At 33.4% G+C, this 27,668-nt stretch overlaps 2 protein-coding genes across 3 annotated transcripts; both read right to left on the bottom strand.

Annotated features, from left to right (window-relative positions):
• Positions 1-637: 637 nt before the first annotated feature.
• Positions 638-27,668, bottom strand: LOC149488363 (uncharacterized). Its single transcript, XM_089695290.1, has 15 exons — positions 27,214-27,668; positions 19,635-19,768; positions 19,496-19,543; positions 19,341-19,386; positions 18,932-19,015; positions 17,013-17,301; positions 9,356-9,418; positions 8,959-9,036; positions 8,029-8,157; positions 7,224-7,301; positions 5,493-5,615; positions 5,083-5,176; positions 4,964-5,016; positions 1,813-1,949; positions 638-977 (listed from the first exon to the last, which is right to left on the bottom strand). The coding sequence occupies exons 1-15, from the start codon at positions 27,666-27,668 to the stop codon at positions 860-862; spliced, it is 1,929 nt and encodes a 642-aa protein (XP_089551416.1). The 3' UTR covers positions 638-859.
• On the bottom strand, positions 9,979-16,144 carry LOC149488364 (uncharacterized). 2 transcript variants are annotated; one of them, XM_089695502.1, is made up of 2 exons: positions 15,670-16,144; positions 9,979-13,293 (listed from the first exon to the last, which is right to left on the bottom strand). In XM_089695502.1, exon 2 carries the CDS (start codon positions 13,286-13,288, stop codon positions 10,265-10,267), a length of 3,024 nt encoding a protein of 1,007 aa, XP_089551628.1. In that variant the 5' UTR covers positions 13,289-13,293; positions 15,670-16,144; the 3' UTR covers positions 9,979-10,264. The 2 variants fall into 2 exon arrangements, with proteins under 2 accessions (XP_089551628.1, XP_089551629.1); XM_089695503.1 differs by having other exon boundaries at positions 12,925-13,043; positions 13,120-16,144.

Raw genomic sequence — 27,668 nt, 5'->3', positions numbered from 1 at the left:
ATGAGTAGGTACATACACATTTTCATATTTTTATATATTCACAAACTTGTAAAATTCGAAGACTCTACATTTTCAAAGCTAATAAAGTAGTTTACCTACATAATATTATATTTCAACTTCCAGACATTTAAATATCCAGTATACCTTTTACTTATTTTGGAAACAGAATGAACACAGCTTTGTGTTCGTTACCTAAATTTATACAAAAATTGATACCAGATCAATATCACAAAATGAACCATCGAAATACTAAAAATATCTAATAACATCATCACAAGCGCTCTTAAAAAGAACGAAGACAAAATTGCACGTCTTATCTATCTTATTAGATAAGGTATTTTCTCCTGTTTAGGGCACAAAGCGGATTACAAGTGGATTAGTCTGTCGCCATAAATCTTATTACAAGGCACTGTAAGCTTATTTGCATAAATTGAATTCAAATAAGGAAAATATTTTTGAAACTTTTCGTTTACTTGGAGCATGTTTTAGAGTTTATTAACGAAGCTGATGCTATAAACAGATATGAACGTTTTCCTGTTTCGTTATTATTTATCAATATCAGGAAGCTGCGAAATAAGTTTTCAGAAGGTAAGATAATTTTAACAATAGATAATTCTTATATTATACACTCGAAAAAAGTTGTTATGTATTCAAAGATGAAAATCAGCGCTAGTTGAACATTATTTGCTCAGTCTGCTGCCGGTTGTAACATTGTTTTTTGCATAACAAATATTGTGCACAACATTAATATGATTATTTTTTGATACAACAAAGCCCTACGTACTTATTTATTTATATTTATGTGGTATGGTCTCGCCGTCTCGGGATAAAATAAAAAAAAGAAACACAAATAATTATTTTATAGCCTCCTTTTCTTTTTCCGACGCTTTCGCCTTTCTTCACGATTTTGCTCAGAATAACGAACCACGGCGGGATCACAGCAATTGTTGCAACACTGCATTAGAGGACCACCATCACTGAAAATATAATTATTTAACTTTTATTAATAAGTAAGTAGTTAGTATAGGCTAACAAATGACTACAATAGGCACTTAAATACACAGAGATATCTCAATGCTCGCTGTAGTGTTTGAAACATTTTGATTACTTAATCTTGCTGTAAATCTATAATATTTTATTATAGCTTGCGCTAAAAAAACGTAGGTATTCGGTAACCGATTACAAGTGCTTTCTTGTATTACAATAACTTCAGTGCAATTACATGATTACACATAATATATTTTATTAATATGCTATTCTTAAAAACAAATAACATATTATTTCAATAAACAACAGTTCTTTTACAATTTTATGATTCATAGATACGATAATTATAGTTTCCGGTTCGATAAAAGTTATCGAATCGGTTTACCGTTTGGAATCTAAACGAACGCTATCCATTTGCCTGTCATGAGAAATCCCGTTCAAATCGTTACTGCCATGTCGGATGCGAGTCTATATATTTTGCAATCGTTACGTTTTCATAAATAACAGAAATAAGATTTGAAAATGAAAAATATTGCTTAGGATTTAGAATTAATGTTACAACCTAACATAATACACTGATACATACTAACATAATGAATTGATTCGATTTAATTTTTTCATCACATTTATAATTCGATATTTTTTCATTTCTTCTTAATACAGCCTAACTTTTGTTCTTCAGTTTTTTATGCCTGCAGTCCGATTAATAACGCGGATTATACGCACAAACAACTGAGTATTATAGTTCTACCATATTCTACTGTTTTTGAAATAAATGGCACAAAAAGAACTCTATTCCAATGTATGTGGATTGTGGGTACTTACGGTAAATGTTCCGCAATCCACGAGCAATAGCAGCTGATTTTCATACCGATAGCTACTTCGTCGCCTTCGGACTCCGCCCCGCCGACCGTGACAGCGACCAGGTGCCCATGACTTATAGCTGGTGCCCCGGAATCCTCCTATAACATATCTTTCTTAAGTTTTATTAGTAGTATGTATTATAGCTTATATAATCTTGGTTAGGTTATATTATGTAGGTATATTATTTGGGTTCAATATGTAATTTTTCTGGTGAACTGATACAAAAAATACTGGTGGCCATTTTGAAGGTTCAATCGATAATGTAAAGGGCCCTCTTCACAATGGACAGCGTTGGGCGAATAGAGGCAATCACGATTGTGTAGGGAGCCTAAATGTCTATGATCGGCCGTCATTGTACATGTTTATTTATAATCTCCGTAATGGCAGCAAACATCGAAGATCATTTGATGGGCCAATGCTTTCGATTGTGAAGAGGGCTCATGACATTTTATGAATTACGTACGTAATCTTCAATTGGAAAACAAATTGTTACAAGAAAATATAGGATCGACTTCTTTGGGCACATAAATTTCGTTAGTTACGACACGTTACGATCAGCTCTTAACTTTTTTATGAAGAAAGAATATCGAACAATATTTTTTTCTTTAAAAATTATGTAACTGCTTCTAGTGAAAATTTAAAGCACAATTCTATTTTCGCTTTCACTGAAATTTACTCCACTGAAACGAATTCTCCATAAATAAATTTTATACGTAAAGTTTTGAAAAATTCGAGAGTCACTGTTTTATTCATATCGCATAGCGTTCCGAACCAATTAAGACCACTGGATAAGCTTAATTGCTGTTATAGGTATAACTATCGGCCTCAAAGAGGATAGACTGTCTTTATTTACGATCACGAAATAAATATTTCTCTTTTGAAACAAATATATATTTTGTCGATATTTTTTTTTAATACGAGAATCATACAAGTACAACAAAAATGGTCTCTGGTAAATTACTGTGGTACCTAGTAAATATTTGAAGCTAGATAATTAAATTAAACATGGAAATAAATAAATTAAATTAAAATTTCTTCTAGCCAACTCACTACGTACAATTCTTAGGTTGGCCTTATTCAATCACTACCAGCCGCTCTCTTCTTATAAAGTACAATTGAAAAATAATTAAAAAAAAAAAAAAAAAATACATTATTATTTCCAATATTTTAACTACAACAGTATTTTTCCTGGACTTTAAACTAAATTTAGCCTCTAATCTATAGACTTAGGTTAAACTAAATTATTTTGTTTGTTTTAAAAGAAGCTCTTGGTGACTACTGGCTGTGCTACTGTTTAACTTGACGACGTGCTTATTTTATCAAACATTTTAGTTTTTATCAAACGTTTTAAATATTTCCATACAAAATCCTAAACAATAACGCTTAAACCAATTGAGTTCAAGACGCTTAATGATAGTGCTGAAAGTAGGACACTTAAGTACACCCAAAGTAATGTATTCATTAAAAGTTTAATATTCAAATCCTGTTGGTGCAAAGCCAAAACAGTGTACATTTCAACATAATGCTTTACTCGTAAATTTTACGCTAGATTTCAGGTTTGGCCGTATAAAGTAGTATAATAGATTGCACCGCACGTTAAACTTTAACACGGTTTAGAGTTGGGAATGTTTTAAAATTGTGAAAAATGTTTTAAGTAGTTTAACTTGTATTATTTAGGCGGGATATTTCGCGTTTCATATTGTTTGGTGGTTAAGGAGGGCATTTATTAAAATTAATTGTAATAAAGTTTTATGGAGTTGGTATGCTGCAGATGTAGGTTGCTGTTTTTATTTTTTATAGTGATTATTTATAATATTAAATTTTGTTAAATGAATGATATTAAATATTAAAACGATATAATCAACAATGACAAAGATGGGTGTGACCGGAATATGTAATTCTTGTATTATATTATCCCTATCTAATAGTTTTAAATAGGTTGTAATTTAGAAGGTACTTTATAGTAATAAAGGTATAATGTGATTTTAAACACATTTTAATCATAATTATAATATTTTTCAATTACAATATTTATTGTTATAAATCTGCGCTTTTGTATCAAAGAACTCTCTGTAGGTACCTATAACATTACGCAAAGAAATAAATTGTTGTAATGAATTCAGAAACCGAAAAAATAACGAATGTCACATTCCAGTGTAGCTACAACATATTTAATTTATATTTTCACCAAAATTTGTAAATGCGACGATAACATTTCACTTTGTAAAGAGGTAAAACCACTCACACGAAATATGATCGCAAACGATGTGTGTAAAACCACGTTTATTATGTTACAAAAATGTTATGATAATCATTTCCAAAGTAAATTGTTAGTATGTGTAAAATATCACATGGCGTTGTTTTATGTTTATAGTAACTAGTATCTACTAGTTACTATAAACAAGAGTATCTACTCTTTCGTAATATTGTAACATTTCGTACCTATTTAATTATAAAAAGTAGTGCCGATACATATTTATACCGACTAGTATTATAAAAGCATGAGTTTACTTTAATCGACCATTGTTGTTCACAAATCGTTGTTTGAAACAATAAGTTACTTTAAGTTCGGCGAGAAAAAAAAATTTGCAGATTTTCGGCGGTATGGCGACCATTTGGAATCGTCCGAAAAGTATGGCATGGCGATTTTCGTAAATGGCTGCACGACGATGTTTACCTGTGCAAAAGTTAGCCTGGTACAAATGGTTGAATTGTTTTTTTTTTAAATCAACACATTCGCGTCGGTATGGCGGGCTGTAAGTCACACCGGAAAAGTATGGCATGACACTACCGCCTACTTCTTTTTTATGGGCTATCGGTAATTTCTAAATTGTTTGTGTTACAAATCGTTTGACTTTCGCTATTAATTTTCCGACGAGTTCGACTAACGCCCACGCGACTAAGCCGCCGGTACCAGCGTTCACACCATCATTTTTCTTTTTGTCATTGCGTACTAAGACCCCTGTAGAACCGCCCGCGCCATCCTGTTACAAATGACTCGAAATTTTGTGTCAATATCTCCCGGTCTACATGTTCTAATTAACGCTTTAATTGCATAAACGTATTTCTAATACTAGCAGAATTTTTAGTTAAGTTTTCAATATAAACTTACCGCGGTCACGAAGCGATTTTCACTCGCGTAGCATATAACTTCATTCCCATTTTCTGCGCCAAAAAGAATATCGTTAATTGAATATATGGAAATGAGATAAAAAATAAATTAATACTCACGTATCTGGTAGAGAGCTGGTTTAGTTTTTTCTACTATTTTCTTGCAGCTGGCAACGTTTATGAAACCGAATACTTCGACCGTTAATTTGTTTTGCTGTGAAGTTTTTCATGATTAGATTTATGGGTTAAATGTTTTAGATGTATTATAGATAAATGTTTTGTTTTTAAAACCAAAACTATGTCTCGTTTATATATTTGTAATTTGTATAATAGTAACCAATATTTAAATGTAAACAGTAGCTTGGAATTATATGGATATAAAATCGCAATTTTTGTAGGGAAGGTTATTTATGGCAATATTGATATACATTCCTATTGCGGAGAAATGTTTTAATATGTATCTTTGTACCAAATGTTTCTTCTAATAAAATTGATACAAAATGAAAAAAGGTAATAACTCGAACACTCACCTGTTTTCCCATTTTTCTACGCCAATTATTTTTGTAATGCGGCAGAACATTGTATGTTGTTTGTAGATAAGAGCTTCGCATTTTACGAATATCCATTTTGGATTGAAATTTATCCAGAGCTACCTGTTAAAATACGTTAGATACAAATTTATGCCGCCTCGTTATGTAGGCTGTGAGTTTAAATTTGGAATACCGAATGTTTCTTTTTTTGTTTGTGACCTGCCTGATGTAAAAAAAGTTTTTGTGTAAAAAGTTTTTACCTTAGAATTTCGATTTTCATTAAAATAATATTTGACTATTTGAATTTTATTTCAATGTAATAAAAATAAATATAACTATTTTTAATGCAGTATTAAACTCGAACCGATTTTTTTTATTCAGTCGTTCGGTTCGTTCAGCTCACAGGTTCACCTCATATCATAGACTAAATAGGCATAGATAATATTTTACATATTTTGTCTTTCGACACGTATTCCGCATTCGGATATCTTTTTAAGTAAACAATAACACACAGCTGAAAAAAGGTTGCAGACATAAGCTTCAATCACTGGCAGCAGGTTGGAATCTTGCCCATTCACGTACATATTTTTATTTTAGAGTTCGGAACGAAAAAAATTTAAAACGCGCGTAGGTTTCCTTTGACCGTGTATCGCTCAAAAGTCCTTTCAACGTAGGTATTTTAATATACAATTCTCATGTTTAGCAACCTTTAGCTTGAATAAATATCGTATTTTTCGAGGCAACATTACAAAGGAATTTCGCAATAAAAGTTATATTTTTTGAACGAGCATTTTTTGTTCAAGTTAGGAATCTTGTTAAGATTTGTGAAGTTCTTTGTTTTTGAGCATTTTAACTATAAGAATACATAGCTTGCGTGTTTTATTATTATTTAAACCCTTTCATTTTTTTATTATGCCTTACTACTAAAGTATCTCCTAATCATATTGATGCGACAAGTTCGTTGATCAATTTAGTAAAACTACCGAATGTGTTATGATGATGAATTTTGATTCTTTTCTCTAGCCCGGGCGAAACAAAAGCTCGGATATTAATAATACTTTTCCATCCATTGAACTACGTTCATCATAAATTCTCAGTTAAACTATTGGATAGTTAACGGGAAAGATTTTCTCATTATGCAGAGGTATCGTGCATTGTGTGAGCACAATAGGTCTATGGAGCGATCCAATTAGTATGACAATACCAGTAATGATGCAACCAATGCAGGGTTCCACGCCGCGGGCGAAACTACACAACAGTAAGGCTTTTATAAAAACGCTAAATATATTAATAAAAAACACAACTTCAATTATAAAATAAATTTTCTGTTAATGGAAGGGGAGAAGATTTCATGAAATTCAATACTTGATTTGACTTTTAAAGGTTGTTTCTCTAATATCGTAATTCGATCCGCGAACGGAAATATCAGGTAAAAAGAGGCTTTAAGTTTGCTGCTCTTTATTAGAATACCTACCTAAAAATCATGTAAAATAAAATTTAGATATTTATTTTTAAATAAATAGATGGGATTGAAAGCTGGTAATGGGCTAATAGATAAGTATAGGATAATAAACTATGGTTAGTGAAAAAGTTATATTATTCACTATAATAGGTATCCTTAGTTTATGAATGCCGAAATGTTGAATGAAGAAGATTTGCATTCTTATTTGTTTTCTATTACTTCAGTCACACCTTTTATCATAATAAAATCAATCAAAAATTATTACCTACCTTCGTTTTATCCCATTTTTTCTTGTCTTCCGTGCTGTCGAAATCTGATTGATTGTTCAGTTGTTCATATAATAGATCCTGCCGACATGAAATAACATGATTTATTATATTAAAGCAAGCAATCTGTATTGTACTGTAAAGTGTCATAAATAAATAAAGGAACAGGTGGGCGTCCTTAAATGTTAAGTGGTCACCACCGCTCATAAACACTACCCACGTGGCGTCACAGACAACGACCTTTTTATGATCAGTCTCAATAATTAATTTTATAATTAACATAATTTTCGGAAGTAATTAACCTAATATTAATGTGTTTATTAATATTTATCGCAGGAAAAACATTCAACAGATTTCATTTTAACCTAAATTGACGTAAATAAAACACCGTAATGAAATAAATTGAGAGGGCAAAATAATTTTAATTATTTTACATGAAGCACTTCACTCTTTTAATTAAACACTCATCATATTTACAAAATTTATTATCATTTAATTTTTAATTGCGTATTTTTGATGTAAACATTGTGTGTATTTTTGAATCGTGAAAAATGCGGAAAAATATTGATATTGAACATTTTTAAGATGAGCTTTATATTTGGTGTATTTTGCTCTTCAATTCAAAGGTTTTATATACTTGGGTATAGAAACAGAATAATAACTAGTAACTATGTATAGATAATAATGAACCCTACCCAACCATTCATTATTTTTGCATCACAATGATTTCAGTAACATACAATAATAATCCACATTCTATCGCACATGACAAGATATGCTCACCATAAATATCAAATTATGTACTTACTATATTTTCTTTAGAGTTCTCAATGTGCGTTCTTTCCCATTGTGAATATTCACTTCTCAAATCGTCTCCAAGATCCATAATAGTTGATTTCTGGGCTCTCGGTCGTTCGTAGAAACCTACTGTTTCAGACTAACAAATAATATTTAATAAATAATAATAAAATAAATAAGCAGCTTCACTCTACAAGTTAGGGTTGATATGCTATATAATATTACAACGCTTTGTTTTCCCTCCCAAAAGTATTATCAAACCGTATATTGATTTGACTTTTTTTTTCTTTTATCTAAGATTTTGAGGATTGTCTTCTCTTTTACGTAGTGGAGTTAGTAACTGGATATATTTATCGGTTACCAAGTTTTTAAAACTGGAAGTATCTAGGCCAGGATCTGAGCAAATGTATATTTGAAATTATTTAATTTAAATTACACTAATTCAAAACTATCTTAGACAACATGACACATAAACACAGAACAAGAAATTATTTCACCATTACGTTTAATAGGACCAAAATGTATGTTAATTTATAACAATAGGAACTAAATTGTCTCTTATACAACGCTGAAATCGCTTAGTTTCCCAGTCCCCGCATCTAAAAGCCTTTTCTTGTTAGACTAAGCAATTCTGTATAAAATAATCTCTCGCCTTTTTGTCGACGATAAGTATCTCAACGATAATATACTTTGCTTTTAGATATAATTAAATGTAACCTTTATTTTCTATTATTTAATATGTATGAGCTATGAAAGAATTTTCTGCCCTTATGTTTTTACAGAAATTTTTTAAAATAGTGTTGTTGTTTTGATGAAGTTCTTTAAAAGTAGATTTATTTTAATTCTTTTATGTAGCTTTGGTACAACAAGCTCTTTCTTTCTTATGGATTTGTTTTAAATGAACAGATTGTTTCATAATCAGAAACGTAATTATACTCACCTTTGTTCCTTTATTGGAATCATATCGATGTTTACCTCGTGACGTCACTTTGAATCTTTTTCTCAACCTAGTTTGCTCCTGATAAAGAAATAAAATTAACAGTGAATTTACATTGGATAAAGAATGGTAATATTACGCAATTGACCTTAAATAAATCTTTTTTACTAGCTGTGCTCCGCGGTTTCACCCGCGTAGCTCCGCTCTTGTTGGTCTTAGCGTGATGATAGCCTTAGGCTAAAGGCTTTAGCCTTCCTCGATAAATGGGCTATCTAACACCGAAATAATTTTTCAAACCGGACGAGTAGTTCCCGAGATTAGCGCATTCAAAGAAACAAACAAACTCTTCAGCTTTTTAGTATAGATTACGACTTTTATTCAAGTAAAAAATAAATTTTACCGTTGTATACAATAATTCTTCATTGGACCAAGATTTATCCGTAGTGGTTTTCGGTTTAAATATCTGAAATTAAATGTACCTAGACAGAAATTTTAAAAGGTTTGAAAATTTTGTGGTTTGTTTATAAAATAATTTTGATTTACTTTTCTTGAAATGGATATTGTGATAAAGCTCAAATAAATATGTTATAGTACCGAAATAAAATTGTTATAAGGGAAATTACATGAAGCTTTCAATAAATGGATTAAATAATAATAATTTTACTTTTACTGCGGCATTAAAGCGTTTTTCATTAAATTTAATTAAATCAATATAATTTTGAGAACAAAAGTATTTATTAAAGGACTACAAAGGGACTTTTCAATAAATGAGTGTCAGTGTAAATTGCTAAATTAATGTGAAAATAAGTTTCACAGAGACCAATTAATAATCTTAATTAAATTTTATTGAAAAGCGATAACATTGCAGATGAATGTACCATTATTTTTAGTTTAAGTATTCTTGAATACTGGTAATAAAAAGTATGAATTTTTATTTTTTATTTAATGACTTGACTTTTCAGCTCTAATTCTCTTAAGTAAAAAGGTATGGCGATGTTGGAAGCACATGTGTTGACGACGAAAGAAGAAGACAATTAAACTTGCGCGTATAAAGTTTATTGATTAAAATCACAGAGTGCGGTTTGGTACAGTTGATTTTTAGTGAGGGAGTGTCCTGCTCAGCGGTTGCGTGGCGAGTCGAAGTAGTAGAGGACATTGGGGTCAATCCGCGGCCAATCGCACGGCGCCGCGACGTGACGACGCGATGACGCAGTCGCAACGCTCCGTTCCGCACGATTTTGTTGCGGCAACATGCTCCCGGCCTTGGAACGTGCTGGTTCCAACGAACTGTCGACCACGAAGCGAAGAATCAGCTATCTGGTGAAGGAAGCGGACAAATTTTAGTGAACGCCCGACGCACGATGCCGTCTGCAGTACGAATGTCGGCCACTCGTGCTACTCCATCCTTCCCCGGATATGTCGCGTGGATGCGCCCCAAGCTCCACTTCAACGGCGGCAATCGGTCGTCCTTAATGAGAACGAGCGTGTTCTCCTTGAGCTCCCCCTTGTGCTGGTGCCATCTGGTTCGCGTTTGCATCTCGGAGACATACTCTTTGGACCAACGATTCCAAAAGTGCTGGCGTATTTGTTCCACCCTCTGGAACCTCGGGAGACGAAGCTCAGGCACGTCGTATAGCAGCTCAGCCGTTACAGGTGCAGTCAGCGGACGACCAACCAGGAAATGTGCAGGGCTAAGTGGAAGGAAATCATTGGGATCTGTGGAAAGATGGGTCAAAGGACGGGAGTTCAGGACAGCTTCAACCTGGGTCAATACTGTGCTAAACTCCTCGAACGTTAGATGTGCGTTACCTACTACACGTTTGAGATGGTGCTTGCAGCTTTTTACTCCAGCTTCCCACAATCCCCCGAAATGACTAGCGTAAAAAGGTATCATTTTAAAATTAATATTTTGCGAAGTTGCATATGCTTTAATTTCATCAGAACAGGTAGCTAAAAATTTTTTGAACTCATTCATGAGACCGACAAAATTCTTCCCATTGTCAGAAAAGATAGTCACGGGTTTACCTCGCCGCGATATAAAACGTTTCAAAGCTAATAGATATGATTCCGACGATAGATCGCTAACAAGTTCCAAGTGAACCGCGCGTGTAACAAAACATATAAATAAGCATATGTACGATTTTTGCAACTTAGCACCTCTGCCTTTGCGATTCAACGTGAACACTGGGCCAGCGTAGTCGACACCACAACGTATAAACGGATAACCTGGGTCCAGACGCTCCTGCGGTAGATTCCCCATTATAGGCGCGACCGTAGTCGGTTGCAGTCGTGCGCAGCGCATGCACGAATGTACCACCTTCCTACCGAGGTTTCTGCCGCCGACCGGCCACCACATCTCTCTGAGCGTAAACAGTAGAAGCTGTGGCCCGGCGTGGAGTAAACGTTCATGCTCGAACCGAAAAAGCAAAAGTGAAAAATGATGATTAGCTGCGATTAAAATAGGAAATTTTTTATTAAAACTAAAATTTGGCGAATTTTGAATACGCCCACCTACACGAATTAAATTATTATTTGCGTCAAAAAATACATTTAATTTAGAAATTTGATTGTAGCCTGATATATTCGTTATATTTTTATTATTTTTAAGCGCATAGTAAATATCGGGAAACGATTCCTGTTGACTCAACTTTGCTAACGTTAATTCAGCACGATTTAATTCCTCGACTGATAATAAACCTGTCCACTTATTAGTTTTATTTCGCGCGTTATTAATAAAACGTAATACATAAGCAGCTGCGCGTTTAAGTCTATTATATTGTGAAAATCGAGAAAAAATAATTAAATTATCGTTTAAATTATTACTTATGTGACAACAAATATTTGTAGATTTAATTTCCGGCAAATCTGAATTAATTAATTTGGAATGTTTTAATTCGGGCAATTCAAAATGTACATTATGTAAAAATAACGGACCCTCCCACCATAAAGATGAGGAGCTAAGCGCTTCTAGACTTTGCCCGCGTGAGACTAAATCGGCTGGATTATCCTTGCCTGCGACGTGACGCCATGGATGTTCCTTGGTCAGCTCGTGAATCTCTGCCGTCCTATTTTGAACATAAGGTTTTAATAAATTAATAGGCATACCTAACCAACCTAAAACGATAGTTGAATCTGTCCAAAATACAATTTTATCAAAATTTGAACGCAGTGATCCAATAAGCTTATAATATAATCGTGCACCTAACAACGCACCACACAACTCTAATCTAGGTATAGTTGTAGGTTTAGTCGGCGCGATCTTACCCTTCGAACATATCAAGCGCACTGTGACATCAGCTGTTGCATTGATCGTACGAGCGTATGCGCAAGCTCCGTACGCGACCTGTGAAGCATCGGTAAATATATGTAGTTCGGTTCGCACTGGATCAATGCACATAACGTGACGCGGTATTCGTAAACTACTAAGAAAAGATAATCCATTTATAAATTTATCCCATATTTGCGAAATTTCGTTAGGAACCGATTCATCCCACGTCAATTTTAACAACCAACATCTTTGTAATAAATGCTTTGCGATAGTAATAAACGGACTTAATAATCCTAGCGGATCGTATATTTGTGAAGCGCACGATAAAATAATACGTTTTGTCACTACTTCACTCTTTTGTATAATTTGCGTGAAATAATAAATATAATCATCGAGACTATTCCATCCGATACCTAAAGTTTTATTGTTACAAGTTTTATGTAAACATAGATCGTGCGTTTGCCATTCATTAACGCTAGGCGTAATTAAATTTAAATTATGACTAAAAATCCATTTTCGTAATTTAATACAAGCTGACTCTAAAAGACTACTAGTTTCTTTACAAATATTTTCTAATTCGGATATAGAATTCGATGAAACTATGAGATCGTCAACGTAAAAACAATTATTAATAGTATCGGCTACATACGGAATATTCGAGTGTTTGGCTAATTCCTTTAAACATCTACAACTTAGATACGGTGCGGATGCCGTTCCGTACGTCACGGTGTTGAGTCGGTACACCCTCAGCGGCTCTGAGGGATCATCCCGCCACAAGATCAGCTGCAGGTCACGCTGATCTTCAGCAATATTCAATTGCCTGTAAAATTTTTCAATGTCAGCGCATGCAACATACCTATTCTCGCGAAAACGTAATAAAATAGAAATTAAATCACCTTGAATAGCAGGTCCAATCATTTGTATGTCGTTTAATGATACGCCGGAACTAGACTTCATACTCGCATCAAAAACTACGCGTAATTTAGTTGTGGTGGCGTGCTCCCTAAACACACCATGATGCGGTAGGAAATAGTGCGGATTCCCATACGTATTGACGAGACTCATATGACCTAAATTAATATACTCCTGTATAAAATCAGAATACATCCTTTTATAATTAGTATTTTGCTGAAGACGTTTCTCTAACGCGTAAAAACGACGTTCAGCTTGTGCGCGTGTATTACCTAATAACTCAGGTGATTGTTTCAACGGAATTGAAACACAGAAACGACCATCGGAAAGTCGACGTGTTGTGCGAATAAAATGTTCCTCACAAGCAATATTATCTTCGCTCGATAATTGCTGTAATTTATTGCTAGGCGCGGATAATTCTTCTAATTCCCAGAAATTCCTAACTAACTTATCGAGTGAATCATCTTCCGTGGATAATGTCGAATAATTACAATTAATATGTGATAATTTTTTATTACTAGTATACGGAAAAGATTTAATTGCACCTGACACTATCCAACCTAATTTGGTGTTTTGAAGGAAAGGACCACTTTTCAGGCGCATTTTTCCTTCAGTTATTAATTCCCAAAATAAATCAGCACCGATCAGTAAATCAATAGGTTGACTTTCGTAAAAATTGGGATCAGCTAACAATAAATTGTGAGGAATATTAAATTGATTTAAATTAACCGTGGTTGTAGGCAATTTTGATGTAATTTGGGGCAAAATCAAACATTGAAAACGGGCAGTGAAGCTCCCGTCGCGCGATTTAATTTCAATGTTACAAGATTGCGAACATTGCGTAATAGAATTACCTACACCGTGAATATGTTGAGTGGACTGTAATATTCGTATATTTAATTTATTTGCAAATGATTGCGTTATAAAGGATCGCTCGCTTCCGCTATCTAGAACTGCGCGTGCGCAATAATACTCACCCGATTCATTATATACTTCAACTATCGCCGTAGACAATATGACAATTTGTTGCGAAGAATTGTCATCCTTTGTATGCATAACGGTTTGTGCGTGATTATTACATTGAAGTTGCATGTGTGCGTTATCTACTGAAACCACTGAAACGGGATGCGTATTAGTAAGCGAGGGGTGCTCGTACGTAGTTAACGTCACTGTATTTTGTTTAATTGGTGATAATTTAATTGCATCACAAAGTAAACTATTGTGCTTTTGTTCACACTTTCTACACGGACCAAAAAGACAAGTATCAACTAAATGACCTGGGCGCATACAATTAATGCATAAGTTTTTATCATTTATGAAATTAACCCTATGTTGCGGAGATAAGTCGAGAAACTTCTGGCATGAATACAGCTGATGCCTTTCGCTACATAGCAAACATGACTTGTAATGGCTGCGCGACTTATTGGATTGCGATTTAGATTGTTTGTTATCCGAAACTATGTTGCAATGAATTTTGGATGATGAATTTTTATTTTGGTAAGTAGAAAATTTATTTGAGTTATTTGAAATACTAGGTTTACTGTGATTTACGGATAGTGTAGTTAATAAATCGGCTTTTTCTTTAATAAATTCTAATAAATCGTTTAGTTTAATAATTTTGTCCTTATGTAATTTATAAAATGTGTTTTTAAATTGTTCCCACTCGCGTTCAGTGGTAGGATCTAACTTTGAAACTACGATATAAATAATCAAAGTGTCCCAGTATTCCGTGGGTTCTCCTAAGATTTTAAGAATACGTAAATTTTTTAAAACTGTATCAATTAAATTGTGTAATTGAATAGCCGATTCTCTTGAGACGTTTTGAAGTGAAAATATTGCTTTAATGTGACTTTGCACTATCAATCGCGTGTTATTAAAACGGTGTAATAAAAGCTCCCATGCAACCAGATAATTTTCGGATGAAAATTCAACGTTTTCTATAACGATTTTGGCATCGCCTTTTAAACTCGCCTTTAAATAATGGAATTTTTGAACCGGTGGTATTGTTTTCGAATTGTGAATTAAGGATGAAAACGTGTCGCGAAATTCTACCCAGTGTTCATGTGAACCGTCAAAGCTAGGTACAGAAATAGTCGGTAATTTTACTGAATCGTTATTAAAATTGTTACAGGTCGTATGGTCGTGCGCTAAGGAACAGTCAATGGATTTATTAGATCTATCCTCGGAATTATCTGGGTTTACCATGCAGTCCAGCATCGCCAGGACAACATAATATTCCCTCTCAAACTCTACGCGTGATTCTATGAGTTTATCCGTTTCTGACTCCGGGACAAGATCTTCGATTTTACTTTGTACTTGGTTGAAATCGTTCATTAAACTTTGTGCACCTGGTATACGTAATTTTAGTTCTGCCCTTTGATGTGTATCAAGATCCACGTTTTCAAAAGACGAAACATATTTCTTAAAATTCGTTAGCCTACATTTGATTAATCCCCTTTTTTTCCTCAAATCCTTAAGCTCCTTTTGCTCAGAAAGAGACATAATGACTGAAGTAAAAAGCTACAAGTACTTACGTGCCACGTGAAGCAGATTCTTCGGTTGCGTAAAAGCACGTGAGGAGGCAAGCAACACCAAAAGCTCTGGAATATACAAAGCACAGTATCACTCAGATGAAGCTTTACAGGGTTGGATAAATTAGCTGGCCGTCTTACCAAACTGCACTGTAATTTTGCGACTTCCTTGCCGATTGCGTCTCCAAAATCCAGGATGTGATCCGGCTCGAAGGACCAGAAATGTTGACGACGAAAGAAGAAGACAATTAAACTTGCGCGTATAAAGTTTATTGATTAAAATCACAGAGTGCGGTTTGGTACAGTTGATTTTTAGTGAGGGAGTGTCCTGCTCAGCGGTTGCGTGGCGAGTCGAAGTAGTAGAGGACAGTGGGGTCAATCCGCGGCCAATCGCACGGCGCCGCGACGTGACGACGCGATGACGCAGTCGCAACGCTCCGTTCCGCACGATTTTGTTGCGGCAACATGCTATATGTATTATTAAAATATTTATTACTAGCAATGCCCTGCGGTTTCACCCGCATAGATAGCGATATCGTGACAGTGAAAAGTCTACTATAGGTCGGACTATAGGTTTAATTTTTAATCACATGAAAATCACCTTCACTTCACCCCGTCCCGCACTACGCCTGCTCATTATACCATTTTCTGTAGATTGACACTTTTAAAAATTCGTTATATCTTTTGAATGGAATATCCAATTTTTTTTTATTTAAAAAGTATTTTGCTGGTATTGAAACAGTCTATAATAAAACATCATTTAATGGGATAAGGATTAATATTATGTGTATGGATAACATGGTTTGATTACTGTCGGCACTTCTATTTACTTTGAAAACGTAAAAAAGTTGTTGTAGTAACATAACTAATGAAGATGGACATATGGTATCGCGGACTTTCTTGTAGATATTGATCCATTATATAATACCGTAGAACATTTTTTTGTTCTATCTTCAATAGATTCCGCAGCGCACGCGATAACAGCATTTTTATTAAGGAATTTCTTACACCTTGGGTTACATTATTGCATTTTTGGTAAGGATCTCTAATTTTTTTCAAAATGAAATATAGCCTATGTTGCTCAGTGAAGATGCAGCTTTCTAATGGTGAAAGAATTTTTGAAATCGGTCCATTAGTTTATGCGTGAAAACCATACATACATACATACATACATACTTACATAATTACAAACTTTTCCTCTTTATAATATTAGTATAGATTTTCAGTTTCTTTTGGAAATATTTTTTATAGTTTTTACAATATACTAGTTACGAATTCTGTCTGTAGACTCAATTGATTAAGTATTAATCTTTCAGAATCCCACATAAACTTTCCAAAAATCTTACATTTACATCCTTACAGCGTCCCCAACTGATAACCGTCACGTTCCCATCCACGGGGGTCATTAACCCATCATTTGCCAACGGTATTATCCTCCCAGGCTTATCCGATACCATACTGGCGAAGGTAAACACTAGGGCCAGGTCATGAGACCAGCCCTTGAAGTCTGGATGGATGATCACTCGCTCTATAGGCAGGTATTGCTCATAACCGGTGTCAAACATTTTCTTTGTGCCAATTACCACGAATGACGCGGTCAATTCAGCTTGGGTTTGTCTGTCTTTCTCTTGGATGCTGTAAAGTTTATTTAATAAATTATCCATACTAATATTATAAATGCGAAAGTAACTCTGTCTGTCTGTCTGTCTGTTACTCAATCACGCCTTAACTACTGAACCAATTTGCATGAAATTTGGTATAGAGATATTTTGATACCCGAGAAAGGACATAGGATAGGTTTTATCCCGGAAATCCTACGGGAACGGGTTTTTATTTGCAAACGCGGACGAAGCCGCGGGCGAAAAGCTAGTTATTAATAAAGTTGTTAATAAAGTTTATTATTGAAATTAAATATGGTTGAAAGTTATTAACTGCGTTACCAAAAAAATAACATAAAGCAGCACAAGGTGGCTAAGCTCAATATTGCTAAATATTTATTTGTGTTCAAACTATACATAATATAAATTATAATTAATATTTGTTTCTAAAGATAGGCTCCAAAACTACTGAATAGATTTTATTCTCCAAAAGAACACAAAAGAAACAAATGTTGTAGTATTAAAATTTTTAATAGACTGTGCTCATAAAATATGTTATTTATTTATTGATGTTTTCTTTTGTTATCTGTTATTCACCTATAACCATAACTTTTTTATCTGTGGCTTTTTTACAGCAATACATGCACAGTGTTTCGGTTGTACAAAAAGTATATTTTATATCCTCCTGAACCTCCTCAGTAGCATAATAATATAATGTAGGCATAGTGGATTTCATAAAACGTAATATCTCATTATTTTTGTCTATATGCAAGGAAGCTGAGCTGAAACCTAAATAAAGTACGTCGAAAAAAATAGACGAAAAACCACATCTAAGAATTCATAAAACAGAAGCGTATGTTTTATTATAAGCAGTTTCTTACATGTACTAGGATAAGTTGTGCATTTGAACAGCACTAGAATAATTCAGAAGAAAAAGGTAAATCTTGCTAGGTTTTATTAATACAGGAGATACATTGTGTGTAGTATGTGCTGGGATAGAAGAAACAAATGTTATATTTGTTTGGCTTTTGTTTCTTACATCTGTGTTATTTTAAAGGAAGAATTGCTCAATCCTATCCTGCATAATGGCATCGCTACGATAAAATAAAAAATGAGAATTTTTGTATGCATGGAATGATTTTTACTCTTTCATGCCAAAACTACCGAAAAAATGTTGATGAAACTTAAGATGTACATGTGGATAAACTTAAGACTATGTAGGTGACACAACCACACATAAGCTAAAGAAATATCATCTCATTTATTATAGATAATATACTTACTTCAATATAATTTTCTGTCTTTGTTTGCTCATAAATATAAATTAGGCAATGAACTTATAACGCTGCTCTAGTCTAGGATTTTTAAATAAAATTTAGTTGTTTAGTCTTCAGAGTAGGTAAACATGACTAAGATGAGATATAAGCAAAAAATAAGAATGTATCTATAGATTTTTACAAACTAATTTAAATAGTGAAACTAATTTTTGCTTAATAAATTAACTACAATATCATAATTTAGAAAATCAAGCAAATCCTAAGAAAATTACAATACTTAAGCATTCCACAAGCTAAGAAAACGCTTCAACAAACTAGATTACGTATAGCCAATACCTATTGCCGCGTAAAAATGCACTTAACTCTTCATTTTAAAGATACCATACTAACAAGCAGTGGGCGGTGGTGATAACAACGTTGTCGTGAATAATAGTCCCGGTGCATGTTCTTTTAGCGCCATCCGTTAAAACGATACTGGAACATAATTGACGCGAAATCGAGTTTAATTAATGGCCCTTATAAATCTGCACATGGTATACACGAAAAATGTATTTTAGTTTTTCGATACAGCACATTCAGATTTTTGATTCTAGATATCAGTTCAGTATTGATTGAATCATGGGTGTATAGATAAAAGAATAGTTAGTCGTAGTTGTTTGCAATAAAATCGAAATAATAATGGAACTAATGAACTGTGTTTCTTTAAAAATCTTAACTATGAAAATGCAGTTCCATCAAGAGGTAAACGAAGTATAAATTATATAAGAATTAGTGTATACACAATTCATTTTATACTCACTCTATCAGTGCTACGAAAGAGTAACTATCTTCCTCTGCAGTATGGGCTTAAAATTAATTAAACAAAAGCGTTAGCTTTGAATCATGATTAAAAAAATCTCATTAAAGTTAGGTATGAAAATAAAACCCTTACACTTACGTCAATATAAAACAAACCTGTAACTACATATACAGTTATACATAACCGTAACGATACCACGAACGCTGTGGAAGTAAATTGCGAAATTAATTTCATTTCCACGTACAACCTTTCATTTTAATTGAAAAAGTCAAATGTTTACTTCACGTTTATTACCTATTCGTTTGAAAATAATTGCATGGCTCAATACATATTCAAATAAAATTATACTTGCAACCCGATATTGGATCGCTTCCTCGCAATTCCAATTAATGTGTCGATGTATTGTTGGAATCACAATATTGGTGAAACTTTACCGTCCTGTAAATAATATATTCATTTATAATTATATTCATGTAAAGTATATTTAAATATTCATATGTTTTCTGCAAAAATATAATTTAATAAGAAATTTATTCATGAACTGTCATATACAGGGTGTAATCGTTAAGTGTGCACAGGCGATTATTCCGTAACTATTACAGATATCAAAAAACTTTAAACTGATATCGAAAGTACTTAACCTAATGAGTAAAATGGCCATAATAAATTTTTAAAAATAATACGAGAAATATCTAAAAAATTAACTTTAAGCCCTCCCATACATTTAGTATGAGATATGAATATCCCATGTACATGGGTTGATCCAAAAGTAATGATGATCAATATTAAACAAGGTCATTACAGTTAAAATAATTATGTATTTCTCTAGATAGTCTTCTAACTAGATAATACTTCGATATTTTTTTTCCTTAACTTAGAAAAAAAAAAACTTTGACTTCATCTACAAAAACCCCTCAAAATCGGCCATCACTTCGCTGTCGTCTTAAAATTTCTTGTATCGACGGTGTTTCTTGTGCCGAGGTAATAGATAGAATTAACTAGGAGCTAGATCTTACAAACAGGGTGGGTGTTCAAGCATTTTCAATGCCGATTTTTGATTGGCAGCCATCGCAACTGACGCTTTGTGATCTGGTGCGTTGTCTTGGTGAACCAACATTCAAGACCGAAGTTTGCCATGTCTCTTTTTCTTACTAACCTACCCGCAATCTTTTAATTTGGTCTGTGTAGTAAGAGCCCTGTGTAGTAGTGGCTACCTTCTTAAAATATTCCACATTTCTTCAGCGTCCCAAAAAACTACGGCTTTAATCTATCCCACTAATTTTCACTTTGAAAATCTTCACCGTCACTTTGGAAGCTCGCATCCAGGCCATTGATTGTTTCTTGGTTTCAGCATAAACATGGTGAACCCAGGTAACGCCCATGGTCACAAATCGTGACAAAAAATTATCCTGATCTCATTAAAAATTTAGAAATTCACCCTCTAAATGTCGAATCATTGTTTCTTCTTTTCGTCGGGAAATATTCTGGCTCGCACTGTTCACATTAAAATTAATGTTAATACTTGGAAACGTGGCCTGTAGATATAATTTTTTTGTGATAACTTAGTGATTACATGAGCAAGCATAAAACATTTATTTTATATTTTTATGTGCACAGGAAATACCCAATTATCATTACTTTTGGATCAACCTATACATTTAATATGAAAGATTTTAGCTTTTTTTTGTTTTTTTGGTTTTCTGCTTTAATTACTTCGCAAATTTGGAGGGAAGTTCATTTAGAAACTGTAAATAGACCTCCTCATTGTATTGCACAATAAGGACGTCACTTCGAAAATCTGCTATGAATACAAAATGTATGGGAAATAAATTGTATGGGAGCGTTTAATGTAACATTTTTGGTTATTTCTCGTTTTATTTTTAAAAATTTATTATGGCCATTTTACTCATTAGGTTAAGTACTTTCGATATCAGTTTAAAGTTTTTTGATATCTGCAATAGTTACGGAATAATCGCTTGTGCACACTTAACGATTACACCCTGTATATTTATTATACATCGGTTAATGTTGTTAATAAAGTTGTATATACACCAAACATATTAAGAAACTTTCAGTTCTATAGATAAATAGATAGATATATGTAATACCTTTCATTGTTATAGTAACAATAATTCAAACCTTAATAAGTTAATAATGATTTATCAAGTCTACAAAACTCATTACAGAAGCTAATAACAATCATTAATATAATATTTTGATAATAATCATCCATTCGTACGTCATATTTTCAATCCATCCAAATCTATGGGATTAAAGGGGACATTTACGAGCTCCACAATCCCTGACATGCTGCCGCTTATGCATACAAATGATTCGGCTCAAACGTCAAAAGTCAAGTATAAGTATTATGAGGTATCCAGTAGGATCTGGCCACAATGCGGACTCGGTTCTAACTTAAATAAGCTCTCCCTTAAGGGTCCATTGAAGGGTCCCAAGAAAGTCAGGTCAAGAGCGACCCGCATTGTATTTGGAGTGATGAGACACAATTTAGTACTTGAGATAAAATCAGTTGGGATTTTTAAGTAGGGATATATTTTGGTGCTTGTGTCACTGTATTGACTTGATTTTTAATTAAATTGGTACTTTCGTCGCCTATTATGTGCCAAACTTTGGTATTAAAATTGTATTTATCCTCAACTAGATAGATTGCGTGATGGTATTTCGTAAAATTAAAAAAGCTTAAGCAATTAATAACTAAATACTTACTATATAAGCAATCTAGGTATTTAAATCGTGTTAAATTAGGCTCGTATTTTACAAAAGAAGTCTTCTTTTTTACGAGAAGATAGTATAAACACTTGTGAAAAACTTGTTTTTAAATTATTACACTTCACTATTTTAAAATTCATTACAGTTAACTACATAATTTTAAGAGATTTGTATTTTATAAGACACCACACTTTTACAATGATATTGTGGGTAATTTTAACTTTTCAACCCAAAAGACCTAAAGACCTTCAATAATTTACAATTGACGTCATAACAAAGCACAGAGTAATTTTATAGTTTACGCCATTTACAGTTTAGAAAATATATAGATTATAAATAATAAATTATAATTAAAATTTACATCGGGCCATTAATTAATACTTCAGCGTTACTTTAACCCGGGATATTTATAGAAGCAAGTTCTTATTTTATAAAAGGGTGCTCAAAATTTGTACAAAATACGGCAAAATTTACAAGCTTTTCTGAAGTTAGATTTATAGTACGCAGTACAATTGGAGAATTTTAAACAGGTTTTACTGCAGTCCGGCTCTTTTGGAAACAAGACGGTGCTAGGGAAAAGGTAAAAGGAGACGATTTTTTTTGTTTGGAGAATAGGCCCACCTCAATTTCTTAGCGTATATTAATGAAATGTATGTTAATTTGTTCCTTGAAGTCCCCACATTACAGTGGTGACATTACTTTTACATGTTTTAACCGGAATCTTTAGAAATACCTGTGCAAACTTTCACCTCATTACTACACAAAAACTAACTGATAATGAGCGATTTGTCTTGTGTGACCCATCCGAATCATTGGATACAATATATTTTAATAAATGAATAAATAAATATTAGAAAACATCATATACATTGTCACGATTTAAAGCTCCGAAATCAGACACAACGAAGGTACCACAAACACAGAGACCCGATTTGGTTATAAATAGATATAAAGTGGGTGTACCTCAAGTTTCTGGACCTTCATGCGATTTTAGCGATTGGGAAAACTGATTCAATAAGAAATTATTAGTTAAGTAGTTATGTAGGTATTTAGGTAGGTGATATTTTATGACTAGGAGTAGGTACATAATATTAGGATAGGTATCCATTTGCACAGCTATTTTATTATTCATGTTCAATTGTAATATTAAACGCTCTTAAGTTGTAGCAATATCATTTTTAAATAGGTAAAAAAACATTGTTTACATTCATTGCAAACATTGACGCAGGGGGCTACGACAGGAGGAATCTGACATATTCCGTCAAAGCAGCCAATAGATATAACATTTCGTTACACGGATTTTTTTAGCTGAGTAGAAACAAATTGTTTTATTTGATAAATGACAGGATTTAAAATCGCTATCAATCATATTCTTCTTCCATATAAATTAGAATAAAAACAGTTTCTAAAGTGGTTTATTGAAGGCAATTTTTTTCGCTTTTTGGTTTTATTTTCATTCTATCGATAAAAACGTTTCGTTCCAGTTTTTTTTAATGTTGGCCATTGTTCTTGGTTTGTAGACAGCACACTACAGCAGGGATGATATCAAAATAAGGCTTTTTAATTCGATTTCATGATTCCGGTTTCGTTTGTAAAACAACGAAGTTACAAAATTCATAATATAATTTTATATTTTTACACGTTTTTTTTTATGACTATACGTTACCGAGTCTTGGTGGGCCCACAAAAAATAGACTCCTTTCAGTTGAAAAATTAAATTTCTCAACCGTTCACTGTCCTACTTTTTCCTAATTGTGTTGTAGTTAACGAATTGCATTAAATAGATTTACTATCTAACGGAATTTACTTTTTTTCACTTCCACATTTACAGGTTCTTCAAAAATGTATAAAAATGTATAAAATTAAATCAAACTAGCAGACGCCATGATGCCTACCTACGTATCTCGTGCATACACATTTAATTAAGAATATTTAATTAAAGCTTTTCTCCGAATAGCATTGAAAATCTAGTTGCAATTGTTCAGACGGTTGTGTAAATAAGCTCTCACTCAACATAAGAAATGTGAATTGGAATAGAACGGTAAGTTGTTGGTATTTTAATTGTTAGTTTATTTCTATTTCTTTTTATTAGATTTTCCTTTATAATTTAAAGCACTTAAATTAACATTTAATATGTCTACATAAATTATAATCTATCCTACATACGCAAAAAATTTATCTACCCTCTAGTAAGAAGTCGATTAACATTACGAGAGATTATGGAAACAATTCAAAAGAAAAAATGCCTTGAAATTATGAGAAACCAAAGATCATTTTGCCATTAATTAGACCATTAAAATAAATGTCAACTACATCCATCAAACCGCCAACAAGGGAGTAGAATTCATTATTATCAATTAAACGCGGTATTCAAACCCACAATTGTTTAAATGAAACAACAAAAAAACCACATTCTAAAACTATTACGAAATCTCATAAAACAAAATATGTAGTTTTTCCTATCATAGCTAAAGTATAAAGTCAGTTTTAATGATTATTTCAAACCGCTGCTAATAAGGTTATTACAGTAAAATGAAATCGCAAAGACTATCATTTCTTCGCGATATAAATATTATCTGAGGTATAATAAAGACAAGTATTAATGGGCCCATTGTTGTGGATGAGTCTGCAAGCTGAGTTACTTCTCCTAATGAACCTCTAATGTGGTCACAATTTATCCCACTTTATTCTTATTCACTGTAATCTAACGTGCTTATGAAGAATATTGAATAATGACTTTATTATACTCTCAGCGGTTGATATACCTTTGTTCTTTACCAATGGATTGAATAATAAAATATTTATAGGCATTCCAAAGTAATATTTTACCTATAGTGCGTATTGTATGAATTGGTCATTTATTCATCTATACTAATATTATAAAGCTGAAGAGTTTGTTTGTTTGTTTGAAAGCGCTAATCTCTGGAACTACTGGTCCGATTTGAAAAATTCTTTCGGTATTAGATAGCCCGTTTATCGAAGAAGGCTATAGGCTATATATCATCACGCTAAGACCAACAGGAGTGGAGCACTGCGGGTAAAACCGCAGGGCACAGCTAGTGGAGTATAATTGTTATTTAAGTAGACGTACATGTTTTCTTCATATTACATACTCGTATAATATGCATAAATATTGTGTTATTATATAAATTCTTATTTCGAAACGTGTTATTATAGAAACCGTTTTCATGCATACGAATAAAATCCCTAAAATTAATAAAGTACACAATAAATTATGGTTATAATCCCGCCACATTCGTTCAGGTTCCTTTAAACCTTGTATGTGCTCATATTGAATTCAATAGCTTAACATATTAAAGAGCTTAATACAAGCACAATAGCCGTAATTCCCCAACGTGGCTCGTATTTTGTTCCAGCGGTATTTTGGATAATTTCGGCGAACCTCGCTGCAAGAACCTCCAACCGCTATGCAAAGCTGCGTGTCCACTTATGTCTCTCTACGGTTTCATATTGGCTCGAACGTGTACGTAACTGAGTTCGATCGTGATTAGGCGGGTTCACACAGAGCGAGCAGCCTTGCGAAGCAATTGCAGCGCGTAGTGACTCGAGGCTGTGCGAATCAGCTTGGCTAATGGTGTGTGAACGTCGCGTGGCCGAGGAAAAAGGCAATACACGCGATTTCATCGGCCCTGCTACATATAACTTACCGACATTTGTTCGTAGGTACCTAGTAGCACAGATAATATATAACTTATACTATACTAGTAGGTAGTATCATATTAACTTATATATTTAGTGATCTGTGGTAATATGCCTGATTCGGTAGATTGCTTTAAGAATTCGTCGAGAACATAGTGGACATGGAGCTTTTTATTTTTTTTTATTTTTATTTTTCTTTATTAGGGATAATAAACAGCAGAACAGTGGTAAATTGTACAATAAAACTTAATCTAAATACAGGTATAACTGTCCAACCAACAACATTATCCACAGTTTGGATACATACATTTTGATACGTGCAACAAATGCGAATAAGAAAAAATAAATATAAATGTGCACTTAGCCATGGCAATAAAAATCAAATAAATTAAGAATTAGAGATAAAAGTAGAGGGACGCAAAATAAGATAGGTTATTGCATGTTTAAGAGCAGATCAACTAAACCTCTTCGAAACTTAAATTTTGAATTCGAAAAAATGTCCAGGTCAGAGAAATTTTTATTAAAATTGTCAACAACATGACGTAGAGGGGAGCGCAAGCCAGCATTCGAACGACATGCCTCAGTAGCGAATAGATGATAAGTGCGCAGCTTTCGCCGGTATACAGTTCGTGGCACGGTGTAAAATAATTTACTCACGAGATACTGACAGTCAAATTTGTTATTACAAATTCCGTACAAGAACATGGTCTGAAGGAGCAAACGCCTATTTTTAAGAGTCAAAAATTTGTATTTATTCAAAACGTCTGAATATGGGATATATTTTTTATGACATCTGTAGTTCATGGTATTGAAAAACCTTTTTTGAACTTTTTCAATAATATCCGCGTACTTGTTGTAAAATGGGTCCCACACGAACGAGCCATACTCTAATTGCGGACGGACCAACGACGTAAATAAGTGTATAAACGTAGAAGGCTTTTTGAATTCTAACGATGCGCGCATTATAAAACCGTACATTCTATAAGCTTTACTGGTGATGTTAGCGATATGTAAATTCATGTGAAGATTTTCGTCGAGAGTGATTCCAAGATCTCGCAAATACGTAACCTTATCTAATGTTTCATTACAAAGATTGTAGTCAAATAGAATACGATTCCTATTCTTTGTAAAAGTAATAGTGTGACATTTGGGAACACTAAGATTTAATTTGTTATTAGAACAGTAGGTATTAAGTCGGTCCAAATCGTCTTGTAATTCTATGCAGTCATGTGTAGTTTTTATAGCTTTATATACCTTTAGATCATCGGCATAGAGCAAGAATTTTGAATTGAGAAAACAGGTGTTAATGTCGTTAATATATAAAATAAATAGAAGGGGTCCAAGAATTGAGCCTTGCGGTACTCCCGATGTAATGGTAATATAGTCTGAAAAGTATCCATTGACAACAACTCTTTGTGACCTGTTGGTAACATAAGAAGAGAACCATCTCAGTAAGTTCCCACGAATACCATTATAAGCTAACTTCTTTAATAAAATATTATGATCAACTCTATCGAATGCTTTTTGGAAATCCGTGTAAACAGCATCCACTTGAATGCGTCTGTCCATGTTCTCGAATAAGTATCCAGTATATGTAGCCATATTCGTGATAGTAGAGCGGCGTTTTACAAATCCGTGTTGTTCTTGTATAATGAGTTTGCTTACCTGCGGATACAATTCATCATGGACTATTCTTTCAAAAAGCTTCGACAGTGTACATAGTATGGAGATTGGCCTATAATTACTTATTTCATCTTTAGCACCACTCTTATGAATAGGGATAATATAAGCGCGTTTCCAGACATCGGGAAACGAGCCCTCTCTTATGCATTTATTGAATAGAATGGTAAGGGGGTAGCATAATCTATCAGCTGTTTTTTTGAAGAAAACAGCTGGCAGTTTATCAGGACCAGGTCCTTTAGACACATCAAGCTGCAT

This window comes from Colias philodice, chromosome 5 (genome assembly GCF_061535455.1).
Source record: "Colias philodice isolate Cphi_HAF_F1 chromosome 5, ilColPhil1 Martin Lab GWU primary, whole genome shotgun sequence".
NCBI classification, from domain to species: Eukaryota; Metazoa; Arthropoda; class Insecta; order Lepidoptera; family Pieridae; genus Colias; species Colias philodice.
The sequence above is the reverse complement of the archived record's forward strand: the minus strand, read 5'-3'. Positions and strand labels throughout refer to the sequence as shown.

What these genes read in the sequence shown, in the direction of transcription:
- LOC149488363 (XM_089695290.1), bottom strand. Translation starts at nt 27,668, where the DNA reads ATGCAGCTTGATGTGTCTAAAGGACCTGGTCCTGATAAACTGCCAGCT. An exon ending in TCTTTCGTAGCACTGATAGA is followed by an intron (nt 19,016 to 19,340) that starts GTGAGTATAAAA and finishes ATTATGTTCCAG; the next exon opens with TATCGTTTTAACGGATGGCG. An exon ending in AGAACTCTAAAGAAAATATA is followed by an intron (nt 7,302 to 8,028) that starts GTAAGTACATAA and finishes TCATGTCGGCAG; the next exon opens with GATCTATTATATGAACAACT.
- LOC149488364 (XM_089695502.1), bottom strand. Translation starts at nt 13,288, where the DNA reads ATGAGTCTCGTCAATACGTATGGGAATCCGCACTATTTCCTACCGCAT.